General features: G+C 43.0%; 1 protein-coding gene across 2 annotated transcripts in view; it reads left to right on the top strand.

The window, feature by feature from the left end:
* Window positions 1-17,827, top strand: part of cpped1 (calcineurin-like phosphoesterase domain containing 1) — a 241,961-nt gene that overhangs the window by 39,147 nt on the left and 184,987 nt on the right. For both annotated transcript variants that reach the window (XM_063059096.1, XM_063059097.1), the window contains exon 2: window positions 7,094-7,312. In XM_063059096.1, coding sequence (XP_062915166.1) covers window positions 7,094-7,312 — 219 coding nt within the window. The remainder of the gene's footprint in view (window positions 1-7,093; window positions 7,313-17,827) is intronic.

Raw genomic sequence — 17,827 nt, 5'->3', positions numbered from 1 at the left:
ACCATTCTGATGTATGATGTCTCCTTTGCTGCCATCAAATTTCCTTTTTGTCCCCCTAGTGAGTCTCCTGTCGCTATTGCTCTGCCTGACTTTACCCTTCCCTGCCAAGGTTCAGAGAATCCACAGTGGCTGCTGCTGCTACGTCCTGATGTCATCCTTCTTCTCCCTGCCCCAGCGGGTATCCAGAGGAGTTGTTGAGGGGAATGGCCACAGGGAACCTTGCACCGATTGCCTACTCCTTGTACATCTAAACAGATATCCTGACTTGTGTCCTAGTTTCCCTGGCCGTGCTGTGAACAGCTGGCATTTGGCTGGTGAATGATTTGAGCTAAAACACAAATCACATGGATTGTGGATACTTTTGGAAGCCCTGTCACAGCAATTCCTGGCTCTGTAAAGGGCAGCCTTGCACTTTCATGTTTTGGGCATTGAGTGTAATTACTATTGAAATGAAAGTATAATTTTAAGACTTGGGATTTTGTTTTAACCTTGTATCATTATGTGTGGCCAAATGTTAAAAATGTTTTACTTAAGGCTTAAGTGATTCAAGCTGCCACTTTAGATCAGACTTCTTAATTTCACTGAACTCCGGAGATCCTCATTTATATATCAAAACTTGGTTTCCCACTGCTGGATGTTAATCTTCAGACTTGCATTGCCACAGTGACAGGGGCGATTGAACTGACAGATGTAAAGCACTATGTCAGTTTCACTGAACTTAGATTCATAGCAGTGCTGCAGGTAAAGAGGAAGGTTTGCTTTTTTTTTGGAAAAAAAAGGCTTGGTGGATTTAATCATAGCCCCAATTGAGATTTAAAAGGTCATCTGATATCTCACTGTATAGATCTGGTGTAAAAATTAATTTAAAATTACTAAATTCCATAATTAGTTGTTGCAAGTGCTCTGCACAGTTTGCCCATAATTTGACTGTTGAGGTACATTCATGTTCATATTTTTGTTTAAAATAAATATTTACAAATAGAGGAAAATATGAGTTGGAGAGACGGGATATTATAGTTCACATCCACCAAGGCTGCTTTTATTGATACAAGTGTTATTTTAAGTGACCAATTTGTCTACTTGCAAAGTTCGAAGTAAATTTATTATCAAAGTATGTACATGGATACAGATCTTGGACCTCCAGAAAGTGTCCACAGCAGGGGTGATTAATAAGTTCATGGCCTAAGGTAGAAGGAGATGAGTTATACAGCTCTCGTTTCATGCACATGCAGTTCAACTCTTTGAGTGATTATGCAGAAAGTTTGAAGTTAATAACTCATCTCCTTCTTCCTTAGGCCACGAACTTATCAATCACCCTCGATGAGTTATTAACTTCAAACTTTCTGCATTATCACTCAGAGTTGAACTGCATGTGCATGTAACGAGAGCTGTATAACTCATCTCCTTCTACCTTAGGCCATGAACTTATTAATCACCCCTGCTGTGGAGACTTTCTGGAGGTCCAAGATCCATATGCTCCACGACCGCTGGACTGTGTGGAAATGTAGGAGGGGACTATGTTGAAAAATAAATGTGCTAGGTTTTCAAAAATTGACTCCATAGAAACCAAACCATAGAAACTACAGCACAGAAACAGGCCTTTTGGCCCTTCTTGGCTGTGCCGAACCATTTTCTGCCTAGTCCCACTGACCTGCACACGGACCATATCCCTCCATACACCTCCCATCCATGTATCTGTCCAATTTATTCTTAAATGTTAAAAAAGAACCTGCATTTACCACCTCGTCTGGCAGCTCATTCCATACTCCCACCACTCTCTGTGTGAAGAAGCCCCCCCCCCAATGTTCCCTTTAAACTTTCCCCCCCCTCACCCTTAACCCATGTCCTCTGGTTTTTTTCTCCCCTTGCCTCAGTGGAAAAAGCCTGCTTGCATTCACTCTATCTATACCCATCATAATTCTATATACCTCTATCAAATCTCCCCTCATTCTTCTACGCTCCAGGGAATAAAGTCCTAACCTATTCAACCTTTCTCTGTAACTGAGTTTCTCAAGTTCCAGCAATATCCTTGTAAACCTTCTCTGCACTCTTTCAACCTTATTTATATCCTTCCTGTAATTTGGTGACCAAAACTGAACACAATACTCCAGATTCGGCCTCACCAATGCCTTATACAACCTCATCATAACATTCCAGCTCTTATACTCAGTACTTTGATTAATAAAGGCCAATGTACCAAAAGCTCTCTTTACGACCCTATCTACCTGTGACGCCACTTTTAGGGAATTTTGTATCTGTATTCCCAGATCCCTCTGTTCTGCTGCACTCCTCAGTGCCTTACCATTAACCCTGTATATTCTACCTTGGTTTGTCCTTCCAACGCGCAATACCTCACACTTGTCTGTATTAAACTCCATCTGCCATTTTTCAGCCTATTTTTCCAGCTGGTCCAAGTCCCTCTGCAGGCTCTGAAAACCTTCGTCACTGTCTACTACACCTCCAATCTCTGTATCATCAGCAAATTTGCTGATCCAATTTACCACATTATCATCCAGATCATTGATATAGATGACAAATAACAATGGACCCAGCACTGATCCCTGTGGCACACCACTAGTCACAGGCCTCCACTCGGAGAAGCAATTCTCTACGACCACTCTTTGGCTTCTTCCATTGAGCCAATGTCTAATCTAATTTACCACCTCTCCATGTATACCTAGCGACTGAATTTTCCTAACTAACCTCCCATGTGGGACCTTGTCAAAGGCCTTACTGAAGTCCATGTAGACAATATCCACTGCCTTCCCTTCATCCACTTTCCTGGTAACTTCCTCGAAAAACTCCAATAGATTGGTCAAACATGACCTACCACACTCAAAGCCATGTTGACTCTCCCTAATAAGTCCCTGTCTATCCAAATGCTTGTAGATTCTGTCTCTTAGTACTCCCTCCAATAACTTACCTACTACCAACGTTAAACTTACTGGCCTATAATTTCCCGGATTACTTTTCGATCCTTTTTTAAACAACGGAACAACATGAGCCACTCTCCAATCCTCCGGCACCTCACCTGTAGACAGCGACATTTTAAATAATTCTGCCAGGGCCCCTGCAATTTCAACACTAGTCTCCTTCAAGGTCCGAGGGAACACCCTGTCAGGTCCCGGGGATTTATCCACTTTAATTTTCCTCAAGAAAGCAAGAACCTCCTCCTTTTCGATCTGTACAGTTTCCATGATCTCACTACTTGTTTCCCTTAATTCCATAGACTTCGTGCCAGTTTCCTTAGTAAATACAGATGCAAAAAACCTATTTAAGATCTCCCCCATTTCCTTTGGTTCCGCACATAGCCGACTACTCTGATCTTCAAGAGGACCAATTTTATCCCTTACAATCCTTTTGCTCTTAATATACCTGTAAAAGCTCTTTGGATTATCCTTCACTTTGACTGCCAAGGCAACCTCATGTCTTCTTTTAGCCCTCCTGATTTCTTTCTTAAGTATTTTCTTGCATTTCTTATACTCCACAAGCACCTTATTTACTCCCTGCTTCCTATACATGTCATACAACTCCCTCTTCTTCTTTATCAGAGTTGCAGTATCCCTTGAGAACCAAGGTTCCTTATTCCTATTCACTTTGCCTTTAATCCTGACAGGAACATACAAACTCTGCACTCTCAAAATTTCTCCTTTGAAGGTTTCCCACCTACCAATCACATCCTTCTCCTTCTAGCTTAGGTCACAAACTTATCAATCACCCCTCGTACAACCCTGAGATTCATTTGCTTGTTGAACAATGAAAGTACAATAGAATCAATGAAAACTACACACAAAGACTAACAACCAATATGCCAAAAGAGACGGTCTGTGCAAATATAATAATAAATAATGCTGAGAACATGAGTTGTAGAGCCCTTGAAAGTGTTTTATATTTGTACTATAACCTAGAGTTCTAACAGTTAAATCTTCTAGCAGTGCAGTGCCAACTAAATTTCTGCGTGTTAACCACATAGGAGGTTTTATTTGATTTGTGAATTGCCTTGTGTTTCAGCACTCGAAGTATATAGAAGGCTGAGGTCAATGGGAAATTTTTGATGCAATCAGTGTAATTTGAATGTCCAGACATTCGTTGTGAATTCTCTCGGAGTTGTTTTGGGTAGCTTACAAACCCCTGCCCTTTGTGTTCTGTTTGCACTCCTTTCAGACCACCTTGGGGTTTTTCTCACCCTGTTCACCTTTTCAAAGTTCAAAGTTCAAAGTATATTTATTATCAAAGAACGTATATGACACCAAATACCTTATTGTTCATTATCTTGCAGGCATTCACAGTAGAACAAAGAAATACAATATAATCAATGAAAAACTACACACAAGTACTGAGAAGCAACCTTCTCTTCCCCATCCCCAGCCTGGTTCCACCAGACTGTCATTGCCCTCCTGTGTAGTCATAGTCATGGTGTACTACAGTATGGAAACAGACCCTTCGGCCCAACTAGACCATGCTGGTCACACCATTCTCCCTGCTAGTCCCAGTTTCCACCTTCAGCCAATGGCCCTCCAACCTGTACCCCACCATGTATTCTGCTTCCTTCAATTTCAGTGCCATTGATTTTTAAGGTGGAGGACTCTTGTTACACATCACAGAAACCTCATAAATAATTGCAAATCAGGATTCCATTATTCATGTGTATCAATGTCATTTTAACTTGGTCAAGAGGGTGATCTCCAGCTAACACCTACCAGCTCCAATCCGTCTCTCCACACTTACTGAACATCCGTTCTGTTCCCCACACTGCAGTCCTGGTGCAAGGTCTCAACCAGACACATTAAGACATTCCTTTTGCCTCCACAGAGGCTGCATGATGCAGTGATTTCTTCTGGTCATTTACTGTTTGCTCTGTTGCCAGCCTAATCAAAGCCAACGTGAATTTATTATATGCATATGTCACCAAATACTATCCCGAGATCTATTGTCTTGCAGGGACTCACAATAGAACAAAGAAATACAATAGACTCTATGAAAAACAACACAACTAAACACTGATAAGCAGCCAATGTGTAAAAGGTGATCTATGCAAATGCCAAATTAAATTAGCAAACACACAAACAAATGAAAAAGTAAATTAATAAATTTATGAATAAATGAAGCAATACTGAGAACATGAATCGTAGAGTCCTTGAAAGTGAGTCCATAGGCTGTGGCACCAACTCTCTATGGAACTCTTGTCTCCAACGCAATCTTTCTCAGACCCCTCGTGCTAATCTCTCAGGATCATTTATGCCACTAGATTCAGAAGCAGGTGAAGCAGGAACACCTCTTTTTCCCTCATTAGAGAGAGAGAGAGAGAGGGAGAGCCTGTGGTGTGTCATTGGATGAACCAGTAGTTTTTGGGGTATTACAAGTCTGTGTCTTTGTTGATGCTTACTGTATGCTTGAGTGCTCAGTGAGGGTGCTGATGCTTTTTCACTCGTTGGGGGGGGAGTCATTGCCTTGCTGCTGTTTGTGTGTGGGAGGGGCAGCTGGGGGAAGGGCTTTGGGGTTCTAATGTCTCAGCTGTCATTCATTCTTTGGGACACACCTCTATTTTCGTGGATGTTTGCGAAGAAGAAGAATTTCGGGATATATATTGTACTCATTTCTTTGACATTAAATGTACATATTGAAACCTAATATCACTGGCATACGTCGTGAAATTTGTAAACTTAGCAGCAGTAGTACAATGCAATACATGATGAGATGAAGAAAAATAAAAAATACATAAGTAAATCGATTACAGTAAGTATATATGTATATTAAATAGCTAAATTAAATTAAAGATAGTGCAAAAGTAGAAATAATATAAAAACAGAAAAAAAGTGAGGAGGTATTCATGGATTCATTTAGGAATTGGATGACAGAGGGGAAGATGCTGTTCCTGAATCACTAAGTGTGAGCCTTCAGGCTTCTGTACCTTCTTGATGCTAACAATGAGAAGAGGGCTTGCCCTGGATGATGGGGATTCCTATTAATGGATGCTGCCTTTCTGAGACACCGCTGCTTGAAGATGTCTTGGAATCTAGTACCCAAGAAGGAGCTGACTAATTTTACAACTTTCTGCAGCTTCTTTCGGTCCTGTGCAGTAGCCCCCCCCCCCCATACCAGACAGAGATGAAGCCTGTCAGAATTCTTTCCAAGGTACATCTATAGAAGTTTACGAGTGTTTTAGATGACAAACCAAATATCTTCAAACTTGTAATATAGCCACTGTCTTGCCTTCTTTATAGCTGCATTGATATAGACAGGGACCAGGTTAGATCCTCAGACCCAGGAACTTGAAATTGTTCGCTCTCTGCATTTCTGATCCCTCTATGAAGATTGGTTCGTGTTCCCTCGCCTTACCTTTCCTGAAGTCCACATTCAGCTCTTTGTTCTAATTCTATTCGATCTGTTTAATTCTGCTGACCCAATTTAAAATTTTCCTTTGACTTCCTTTACCAACCAAAGAAAAGGCACGTCTGTCACATCATTTCTATGTGATATAACCATTAGCAAGCAAAACTCGTGGGATTTCAAGCATTGTCATTTTAATGTGACTTTTCAGGCACCTCAACTGCTAGTTTTAAATCTTTTTTTTAAAAAGGGGTGCCAAGGTAGTGTAGCGGTTAGCGCAAAGTTATTACAGCTCGGGGCATCAGAGTTCAGAGTTCAATTCCAGTGTTCTGTGTAAGGAGCTTATCCGTCCTCCCTGTGGAGATTGTGGTTTTCTCTGGGTGCTCTGGTGTCCTACCACAGTCCAAAGGTGTACTGGTTAGTAGGTTAATTCGTCATTGTAAATTGTTGTGTAATTAGGCCAGGGCTGAAATTGGGGGTTGTTGGCTGTGAGGACTGAAAGGGCCTAGTCTGTGCTGCATCTCTAAATAAATAAATAAAATAAAGTTTAGTGTTGGTAGCACATGCTTCTAAACTGTTTTTCATTTATTAAGTATAATGATAGAGAGTGATCATAACTTTTGTCTTTTGCTTGTATTTCTACTTTCCTTCCTTTGTGCTTGTCACTACATATTTCCAATTTTGTTTAGGTAGGTATGGAGGTAGCCTCTCATTCTGCTTCTGTTGTGCTTAAATGCAAATATGTTATTGCCTGTTTCCCCAGAGGCAGAAAGCAGTTGGAAGGGGCCTTTCTACTTCATTCAAGGAGCCGATCCACAGCTTGGCTTAATGAAAGCTTGGAAGGTTGGAGACTGTGATAATGGAGGAGATGAATGGCAGGAGGAGATCCAGCTCACAGAACAAGCAGTAAAGGCCATCAATGCGCTGAAACTTAAACCCAAGTTCTTTGTACTCTGTGGAGATCTAATTCATGCAATGCCAGGTAATCACTATTAACGAAACATACTAACGAGCCTGGTGGGAGACTTCTTCACATTGAACTTATTTGTTTTCTAAAGAACACAAAAGTTTGTCCTAAATAAAAGCAGAGGATGCTGAAAATACTCAGCAGACCAGGCAACATTTGTGGGGAGAGAAAATGAGAGTTAATACCACAGGTTGATGACCTTTCATCAGAACTGGCTAGTTCTGATATAGTGAAATTAATGTGAAACCTGTTGAATTTTGCATTGGGTCTTGAGGGCTGTAACATGACCAGCCAGAGGGGCGGGAAATGCTCTTTCTCCAGATTCTGTTCAGCTTAGTCGGAACTGTGGCGGAAGCTGAAGACCAAGAAGCATGAGTGGAATAGAGAATTGGAAGAGCAGGTAGTTGGAAGCTCAGGGTCAGTCTTGTGGACTGAATGGAGGTGTTCTTCAAAGCAGTGTGTGCTTCATTTCTCCCATATCGTAGGGAGCACATTGTGATTATCAACTATGAAACACTGGATTAGAAAGATACATGGCTCCCGCATTATGTATGATCTGAATTCATAAATCTGACAAGTTGTCCTGGGCATTTTTCAAGCTAGTAACAATAATAATAATGTTTCACTTTTTTTCTAATGACTGGATACAGTATACTGTATATTCATGGGCAGTGTTAGGATGATAATTCGTTGAAATGAAAGAATTATAGCAAATGTATATTGAGCAATATCATCTGGGTTACTGTAGACATCTCTGACTTGTGTAAAATTGGCTTATATTTACTGACAGTTCACAGGAGTTCAACCCTTGAGTAATCCAGGGAGGAACAAATGAATTACTAGTTCATCTGGAAGGAATGTTGGGTCACTGGAAGGGGACAACTGCTGAGGGAACAATTCTTTTGGAATGCTGAAAGGGGAGCAGGAAAGATTGTTTAAGGCAATGGAAGGAGATTTCTCCTCTTGATGTTTGCATAATTCAGAGCTAGAAAAATATGCAAGATGAGGAGGTGGAATTTCTTAGGATTTGAACAGCTCCCCTGGTGTAATTTGGGTGGATGAACAATGTACACTTCAGAAAAACCGCATTCAGCATTTCTTTCTGGGGAATTGGAGGCTCTTGAACACTATGGTAAACAAGTCCAGGGCCTCTGCTGCAGTTCATCCTCAGAAGTGTGTGTCTGCCTCAAGTATCTCAGAGCTTAATTTAATGGAAGGAGAGAGCTTGGGCAACAAATGCCTGTACTGGGAAAAAGAAGGAAGAAATTATGTTTGTAAGAGCTGCGGATTCTGTGGAAAACTGAAGGGATGACTGAGGCTAAAAAGAAACTTTCTTTTACCTGAGGAGTAACATTTTATATTTGCTCTGGTCCTGGAAGCCACACTGGTTCAGTATGTACAGAATAATAGATGAGTGGTTCTGTGTGGAGTTGCATAAAGCCATAGAGCACTACAACGCAGAAGCAGGCCATTCGGCCCATCTTGTTCATGTCAAACTTTTATTTTGCCTGGTCTCATCAATCGACACCTGGTCCTCCAGGCCTCACCCATCATATACTTATTCAAATTTTACTTAAATGTTGCAGTTGAACCCGCATCTACCACTTTCACTAGCGGCTTGTTCCACCCTCACACCACCATCTGACTGAAGAAGTTCCCTCTCAGGTTCCCCTTAAATATTTCACCGTTCACCCTTAACCTCTAGTTCTAGTCTCGCCCAACCTCAGTGGAAAAGGCCTGCCTGCATTTGTTCTATCTGTGTCCCTCATAATGTTGTATCAAAGTGTTGAGGTTTGATGAACTGGGTAATTGAGAAAAGATGGCCATCCAGAATTTGTGTAGTAGCCTAAGATGGAGATGACAGGAGTGGTAATGGACAGCGGTACAGAATTGGTGGCATTTTTGAGATGGTTAGGTGACAGCCTAGAGCATAAGGAGTAGGCCACCTGCCCCCCACCCACACCGCCCACCACAAGAATTGTAGGCCAGGCAGTATGATCATGGCTAATCTGCACAAGCCTCCATCACCCCACCCCCATGCCAAGGAAGATGATCTTCAGGGTTGTATATGGTGACATGTATGTACTTTGATAGTACATTTTGAACACTGAGCTGTGCCTGATGCCCATATCCCTCAATTCCTCAGTCCTTCAACCTCCGCTGCAATAGCTTCTAATGATCGAGCCTAAAAGAGACCAATCACAAACGAGAGAAAATCTGTGGATGCTGGAAATCCAAGCAACACACACGAGGGTCTTGGCCCAAAACGTCATCTGCACTCTTTTCCATAGATGCTGCCTGGCCTGCTGAGTTCCTCCAGCATTTTGTGTGTGTTGCTTTGTGATAGAGAGTTCCAGAGAGTAATTACCCTCTGAATGTAGCCAAAAACTAGGCGCTACAAAGTTAAGAGATCTGAGGGTATCTATCTAGAGGTTTTAATAGTCGGCAAGGGCATTTGCAATTTAAAGAAATACCCATGTTTTCCTTTTGCTGAGTGCGTCTTGATATCCTGCTCTGTTCTGAAGATAGTAAGATGATGTAAGGCTGTTTCCTATGGCTGGATTGCCTTAACCTAGAATCATAACCTCATATAAAAGATGGGATATTGTGGACTTGATAAGATGAAAATGCTTAACGTTAAAAGTAGTAAATCTTTGGAATTCCGGATTTAAGATTCAAGATTATTTATCACGTGTACATGGGAACATACGGTGAAATAAGTTAGTTGTGCTAACAACCAGTGCACCCGAGGGTGTGATAGGGACAGCCCAGTGGTGTCACCACACAATCTGGTGCAAGCATAGTATGTGTACAATGCTGAGCAGAACAACACAGAGCACAGCAAGCAACAAAACAAGCCCAATTCCTTCTTCCTACCCACATATATACACAGTCCTTTAACCCAAGACAGGGTGTCTTCCGCAGCTTCCAGCTTCCAGCCTCCATTGGGCTTTGACCTCCCCAGCAGACTCGCAGATGTTTGCAAACCCGGCTCCAGCCAACAGGCCACGACTTCCAGACTTCCTATTCAACTCTTGACCATTGGTCCTCACCATTGATCTCAGGTCATGCCAATCACTGAATACTAGGCCTGGAACCACACTCTCAATAATTCATAAACCCAGGGAGCTGTCAGAGTTCATTCATCCTGCCCGCACAGAACTAAAACTCCAGAACCCACCAATAACTTGCTGACCTGAGAAGGCCCTCATCCACTTTCCACCAAAACGACATCTGCCTTTGGGTGTCCCATGTCGACATTGCTAGCTGGCCTTCAAAAACGAGATGGAGACTTGGACTCGATCCTGACCTCCAATTCCCACATATTCCTGTTCTTAAACCCTAACCTAACCACTAATTCCCATCTCTGTCCTCAAAACCATCCTTGCAAACCTAAAAAAAAACTAAATCCTCGCCACGACTCAATGTATTCACCTCAGAGAGTTGTGGGTATTCAGTTGTTTGGTATATGCAAGGCCAAACCAGATTCTTGAATACTAAAGGAATTAGGGAATATGAGAATCAGACTGGGAAAGTGGAATTGAGGAAAAGAAACAGCCATAATCTTATCAAACAGAGAAGACTCCAGGGAATGTATGCCCTTTTGTTTTCTCTTGTGTTCCCAATTGATGGGAAATAATTGGCCTTATTGTCTGCACATATCCTGTGTTAATAAAATCAATCTGATTTAAGGTCTGCGGTCCCAACTAAGCTATCTGTCACTGTTCTCTTTCAGCTAGTTGCCACTGACAGCTGAAGTAATTATTTGTTAGGAAGGGAAAAAGTATCCTCCTGAAGAGGCATTGTGAGCTGAGTGTTTTGCCTTGATTCGGTGGGAAAGGCTTATGCCATTTGGACTACTTTGCTGCTGTTGCTACTGCATTGCAGTCATAACTGTCAGAAGAGAAACTAAATTACCTCTGTTGGTACTTCAGAGAGCTGGCCTATTATCTCTCAACCTATCTTGTCACATTCTACATGACATGTAAAAGATGGTGCTGGTGGTTATTATTACCTGGGCTTGGGACATCGTTATTTTTCATCTGACGCTGGTTTGTGTTGCTGGCTTATAAGAAATGTTTTCCCAGCTGTTGGACGGGGGAGAGCTGCCTGCACTCATGCTTTAACAGTACTGATTAATTCATCTCCGAAGTTGTGTGAGGCATGGTGGTGCAAATGACAGAAGATGTTAATCTTCTCAATATCCACGATGAGGAACACTCGTGTATTCTACTCGCTTTCCTCCAGAATTGGTGGGAACTGAATCCTCTGTGTGTTCCACTCTTGTCTAAAATGATATAACTTTGTCTCATTCCAAGCTAATTATAAGCAGATAAATTTTATCTTTTTTGCTTATTTGTCCCTTTGCTGAGTGAAAAAGGTAACCGCTGTGGGTGCAGTGTTCTGCTGTGCTGTTTCTTGTGGTTCTTTGTTGATAACACAAATAACACAGCAGCGGTTTCCACCTGGACTGGAGGGGAACTAATTTCCTAGCGGGAAGGTTTGCTAGTGCTGCAGGGGGGAGGGGGTGTGGTTGAGACTAGAGTTGCAGGGAACCAGAGTGCCAGAACAGATAATGGAGTGGTTATGGATAACAATGTTGGTAAGCCCTACATTCAAAGTCAAGAATCAAAAGGTTGAGCGTGGTGGGAACAATGTTCTGAGCTTTCATCGCAAGGAGTATTGTAGGAAAGGCAGATGAGCTTAGGGCATGGATCAGCACGTGGACTTATGACATTAGCAAAAATTGGTTGCAGGAGGGGCAGGACTGATAGCTTAGAGTTCCAGGGTTCTATTGTTTTAGATGTGTAGGGTAGGAGGGTTTAAAGGGCGAGGGTTGGTATTACTAGTCAGAGAAAATGTCATAATAGTGCTCAGCCAGGACAGGCTGGAGAACTCGTCTATTGAGGCTTTATGGGTGGAACGGAGGAATAAGAAAGGAATTACTATGTTAATGGGATGATATTGCAGACCACCCAACCGCGGGATTTAAAGGAGCAAATTTGTAGAGAGGTCACAGACTGTTCTAAGAAATATAAGATTGTGATAGTAAGGGATTTTAACTTCCATTATGGACTGCCATACTGTAAAAGGGCTGGATGGGAAAGAGTTTGTCAAATGTGTTCAGGAAAGTTTCCTTAATCAGTACATAGAAGTCTCAACTAGAGAGAGTGCGATATTAAATTTGCTGTTAAAAAATGAGTCAGGGCAGGTGACAGAGGTTTGTGTCAGAGAACACCTTACATCTCATGATCATAATGTCGTTAGTTTTAAGGTAATTATGGAATAGGATAGGTCTGGTCCTTGAGTTGAGATTCTAAATTGGAGAAAGGCCAATTTTTGTTGGTATCAGAAAGGATCTGGCATGTGTATATTGGGATAGGTTGTTTTCTGGCAAAGGTGGACTTGGTAAGTGGGAGGCTTCTAAAAGTGAAAATTTGAGAGTACAGAGTTTATATGTTCCTGTCAGACTAAAAGGTAGGATAACAGGTTTAGGGAACCTTTGTTTTCTGGAGATATTGAGGCCCTGTTTAAGAAAAAGAAGAAGATGTACTCCAGGTATAGGCAGGTAGGAACAAGTGAGGTACTTGAGTATTAGAAATGCAAGAATATACTTCAGGAAATCAGGAGGGCTAAAAGGAAGCATGAGGTTGTTCCAGTAGACAAGGTGAAGGAGAATCCTAAGGGCTTCTACAGATATATTAAGATCAAAAGGATAACAAGGAACAAAATTAGTCCTGTGGAAGAACAGACTGGTAATCTATGCATGGAGCTGAAAGAGATGGAAGAGATCTTAAATGAATTTTTTGCCTCTGTAGTGGCATTAGCACCTTTCAGGCCAATGGTCATGGGTTCGAATCCAACCGGCTTCTTGCATGCTTTCCATCTGCACTGGGTTGAGTATCAAGCTAGCAACTCGGCCTTGTTTAAAAAGAACAGAGAAATGCTAAGGAAATGGCAAAAAGAATACCGTCTGATGCGCCACCAGGTCGAAAAGGAACAACAACAATTTACTTGGCAGACAGTCAAGAGTTTATAGATGTGAAACAAATCAGCATGGACCTTATACAGATTACAGAGGAGAATATCAAGGCTTGTGCAGATATTGCAGAGGCCCTAGCAGAGATATTTAAAGTATCTTTAGCCATGGATAAGGTGCTGTAGGATTGGAGGAAAGCTGATGTTGTTCTGTTGTTTAAGAAAAATTCTAAGAATGAAACAGCAAGGTATAGGCTAGTGAGCCTGTGTTGGCGTGTGGCCAAGTGGTTAAGGTGTTCATCTAGCGATCTGAAGGTCGCTAGTTCGAGCCTTGGCTGAGGCAGTGTGTTGTGTCCATGAGCAAGGCACTGCGACGACTCCGGTGCCAAGCTGTCTGGGTCCTAATGCCCTTCCCTTGGACAACATCGGTGGCGTGGAGAGGGGAGACTTGCAGCATGGGCAACTGCTGGTCTTCCATACAACCAGGCCTGCACCCTGGAAACCTTCCAAGGCACAAATCCAAGGTCTCACAAGACTAATGGATGCCTATTTATAGGCTCGTGAGCCTGACATCAGTAGTGGGAAATTTATTGGAAGGAACTGGATATATAAGTACTTGGATAGAGAGGGACCGATTAGGGATAGTCAACAGGTTTTGTGTGTGGTAGGTTGTGTCTACCCAATCTTATATAGCTTTTTGAGAAAGTTATCAGGAAAGTTGATGAAGGCAAGGTAGTGGAAGTTGTCTACATGGACTTCAGTAAGGCCTTTGACATGATCCCCCATGGGAGGTTAGTTAAGACGGTTCAGTTGCTTGGCATTCAAGATGAGGTAGTAAACTGGATTAAACATTGGTTTTGTAGGAGAAGCCAAAGAATGGTAGTAGATGGTTGCTTTCTGACTTGAGGCCTGTGACTAGTGGTGTGCTGCAGGGATTAGTGTTGGGTTCATTATTGATTGCCATCTGTGTCAACAATCTGGATGATAACTGGATCAGCAAGCTTGCAGGTTACACCAAGATTGTGGTGTAGAGGACAGCAAGGAAAGCTATCAAAACTGGCAGCGGGTTCTGGACCAGCTGAAAAAATTGGGCTAAAAAATGGCAGATAGAATTTTATGCAGTCAAGTGTGAGATATTGCACTTTGGAAGGACCAAGCAAGGTAGGTCTTACATGTTGAGTGGTGGGGCACTGTGGTAGAAAAGGGGGATCTGACAATACAGATTCATAATTCCTTGGAAGTTGCATCACATGTTGATAGGGTTGTAACAAAAGCTTTTGGCACATTGGCCTTCATAAATCAACATACTGAATACAGAAGTTGACATATTATGTTGAAATTGTATAAGACATTAGTGAGGTTAGGACTTTATACCCCAGAACGTAGAAGATTGAGGGGAGATTTCACAGAGATATACAAAATTATGAGAAGTATAGATAGGGTAAATGCAAGCAGGATTTTTCAACTGAGGTTGGGGAGACTAGAACTAGAGGTCATGGGTTAAGGATGAAGGTGAAATATTTAAGGGGAACATGAGGGGGAACTTAGTCACTCAATGGATGGCCAGAGTGTAGAATGAGCAGCCAGTGGAAGTGCTTGGATGCAGGTTTGATTTAAACACAAGCGAGATTTGGATAGGTACATGGATGGGAGGGATATGGAGGGCTATGGTCCATGTGCAGGTCCATGGGATGCGGGACATTAATGCTTCAGCACAGACTAGATGGGCCAAAGGGCCTGTTTCTGTGCTGTAGTGTTCTGTGATTATAACTATGAAACTCTGTGTGTGTGTTTATGCGAGAGAAAGAATATTAAAATGAACTGTGGGTGGTTTTAGACTGGACAGGTAATTAATTCAACAATTTAAAAGTCCTGATCACCAAATCAATCACACTGAGATCCATTCAATGAACATGAGCAATCGTCACAACACCAACTGTATTTCATGTTCCCTCCACATTGCAGAGGATGGGTGTGCGAACCCCCTCGATCTGCTCCTTCAGTACCTGTGGCGTAAGCCATACTAAAAACATATCTTTAAAGGTCATGTGAGACTCCCTCACTCCCCGTCTGCTTATCCAACTTCTGAACCCAGCTACACGTACCTTGTACTATGTGTTCCAGCCCTTCTAGCAACTGAATGGTTGCATATATGGTATTCCCACTGCCCGTCCCATTTAAAGGTAGCACCACTGCTTTCAAGTGGGGAGCTGCTGTCATAACGAAATGCCCTACCATGGCAGGGATTAGTTCAAAATCCTCAGGCAGGCTATCACTATCACTACATAAACCTGTAATTAGAACCTACTGGTGAAGGGCTCTGGTCCCTTCCTCTATTGTGCTTCACTCTGGCTGGGGCTTTAAATCTCACTAAAGGAGGGAAGGGTACCTGCCCTTGATTGCCACATAAGGATTTATTACCCCCATGAGGAGTGAACGGCACCCTCAGGGCATTATTGACCGCATATTGGGATGATAACCCCCCCCCCCCAGGGTGCCCATCTCTCTATTAGGTAGGTTCACTCTAGTATCTCCCTCATCCCATATCCTCAATAACCATGTGCCAGAAGTTCTCCCGGATTCTGCTTTCAAGTTTCTCATCCTCCTCCTGTCCCGTGAGGGTCAGAGGGGACAAGGGCTGAAGCTCCCCATGCTGGGTATGGGTCTGCATGGCCACCAGTCTAGCCTGTACGGTCTCTGGTGTGTAGCAAGGAAGGTGGTTATTTTGAGCGAGAATCATAGGATTCTGCTCTACTCTCTCTTCCACATTCCTTATTCACTTGTTGGGATCATCTCCTTGCGGCATCAAGGCTTGCTCCTTAACAGGATCCGGTTGCCAATCAGCCCACCAGGAGCTTCTGATGGTTGCACTTTCACTAGCTGACAGGCTATCTCCCTACCCTTGTCTTCTTGCTCTTTGGCCCAGGTCTGTGCCGACTGAGCAGCTTCTTCCCCAATGGGGTACAGCGTTGGTGCAGCACCTGCACCTCGTTCTTTACACTTACTATCCCCACTCTCCCTGTGTGATCATCTCGTGCTGCTGCTTTTATGATGGCTGCCAGAAGCCAAAGGGCACCCCTTTGGTTCCCCTTCTTGTCTAGGAACCCTATCTCATTTAACACAGACACAATGTTGCATCCAATCTTCTTCCCATGGGAGTCCAATTTGTCTGACCAATCCACCGGTGTGCCATGGCCTGCCAGTAGATTGGAGAGACTGTTGAACCCAGTTGTTGGTCCATCCCGGAACTCAGCACTCCTTACCCGAGGGGTTCACTTGTTTACTCTTACCTCTGAACATTTGAAACTCCTGTTACACTCACCGAATCCTGTTGACTATGGCAAATGTTTCATTGAAGCAGATTCATGGATTTGGTAAGTGGAACAGAAGACACTGTGTTCTCCAAAGTGGTCACCAGTGTTTATTTGCTTTTGCCAGTGGAAGGCAGACCAAACTGTGAACGCCAGATCCAAAGCACTAAATTGGAAGAAGAGTAAATGCATCTTTGCTCACAGGGACTGTTTGGGTCCCCAGTGATAGGAAAGATGGAGTTCAGAAAGGCTGTTGTTGCATCATCGAGGAAAATGCACTGAAAAGGGAAATAGCTAGTGGAGAGGGAGTGATCCCTTTGAATGCTTAAAGAGAGGGGAATAGTTTCAGGTGGTTGAATGTGGAGGGCGGTGATGAAAGGAGCCCTGCCCTTGCTTTGGGTGGGAAGTAGGAGTGAAAGCAGGAGATAGAGGAGATGCTGTTGAGAACCTCATCATCTTTTAACAAGGGGAGGCGGAACAGGTTTGGCACAAGGATTGTTCTACACATCCCACAAAGGGTGAGATATCGGTTGGAGCCACGCTTGTTCTCATTGACATGTTTTTGATGTGGAGGAAGTGAGTGGAGTTGAGGAAAAAGTTGTTCAGTGTGAGGGAAAATGGCAAAGAACCACATTTGTAGAGCCTCCTCTCTGCCACAATGCAATTTCTGTACCAAGAAGTGATACGGCTTGTTAAGATATTCTTTACAACGTATCTATATAATAGCGTGAATATAGATATGCAAAGTCCTGCTCTCTTCAGCCTCCTCAGAAAGTAGAGGTGTTGATGAGCTTTCCAGATTGTGTAGAATGAGATGTTGTGCAAAATGTTCACTCCCATGAGTCTGAAGCTGCTCACAGCTTCCACCACTGTGCCGCCATTGTAAATAGAGGGGTGAGTGTTGTGAGTTCTCCTGAAGCCATCTCCTTCAGCTTGTTGACACTGAGGAAGAGGTTAATTGTCTGACACCAGGCCTCGAGCTCTTCTACCTCCTCGCTGTAGGCCATCTCATTGTTAGTGTTGAGCATCACCACTGTCACATCGGGGAATTTGGCGATGTGATTACTCAGGTGTTTGGCTGTGCGGTCATGTGTGAGCAGAGACTACAGCGTAGGCACAGTACTCGAGTGTGGCCGAGCACCTATGCTCGATCCGCCAGAAAAAGTGGGATCTCCCAGCATAATCCCACTTCCCATTCCCATTCTGATATGTCTATCCATGACCCCCTGTACTGTTGCCA

Source organism: Mobula hypostoma, chromosome 9, assembly GCF_963921235.1.
Source record: "Mobula hypostoma chromosome 9, sMobHyp1.1, whole genome shotgun sequence".
NCBI lineage: Eukaryota > Metazoa > Chordata > Chondrichthyes > Myliobatiformes > Myliobatidae > Mobula > Mobula hypostoma.
Note: the sequence above shows the minus strand (reverse complement) of the source record. Positions and strands in the feature narration are given on the sequence as shown.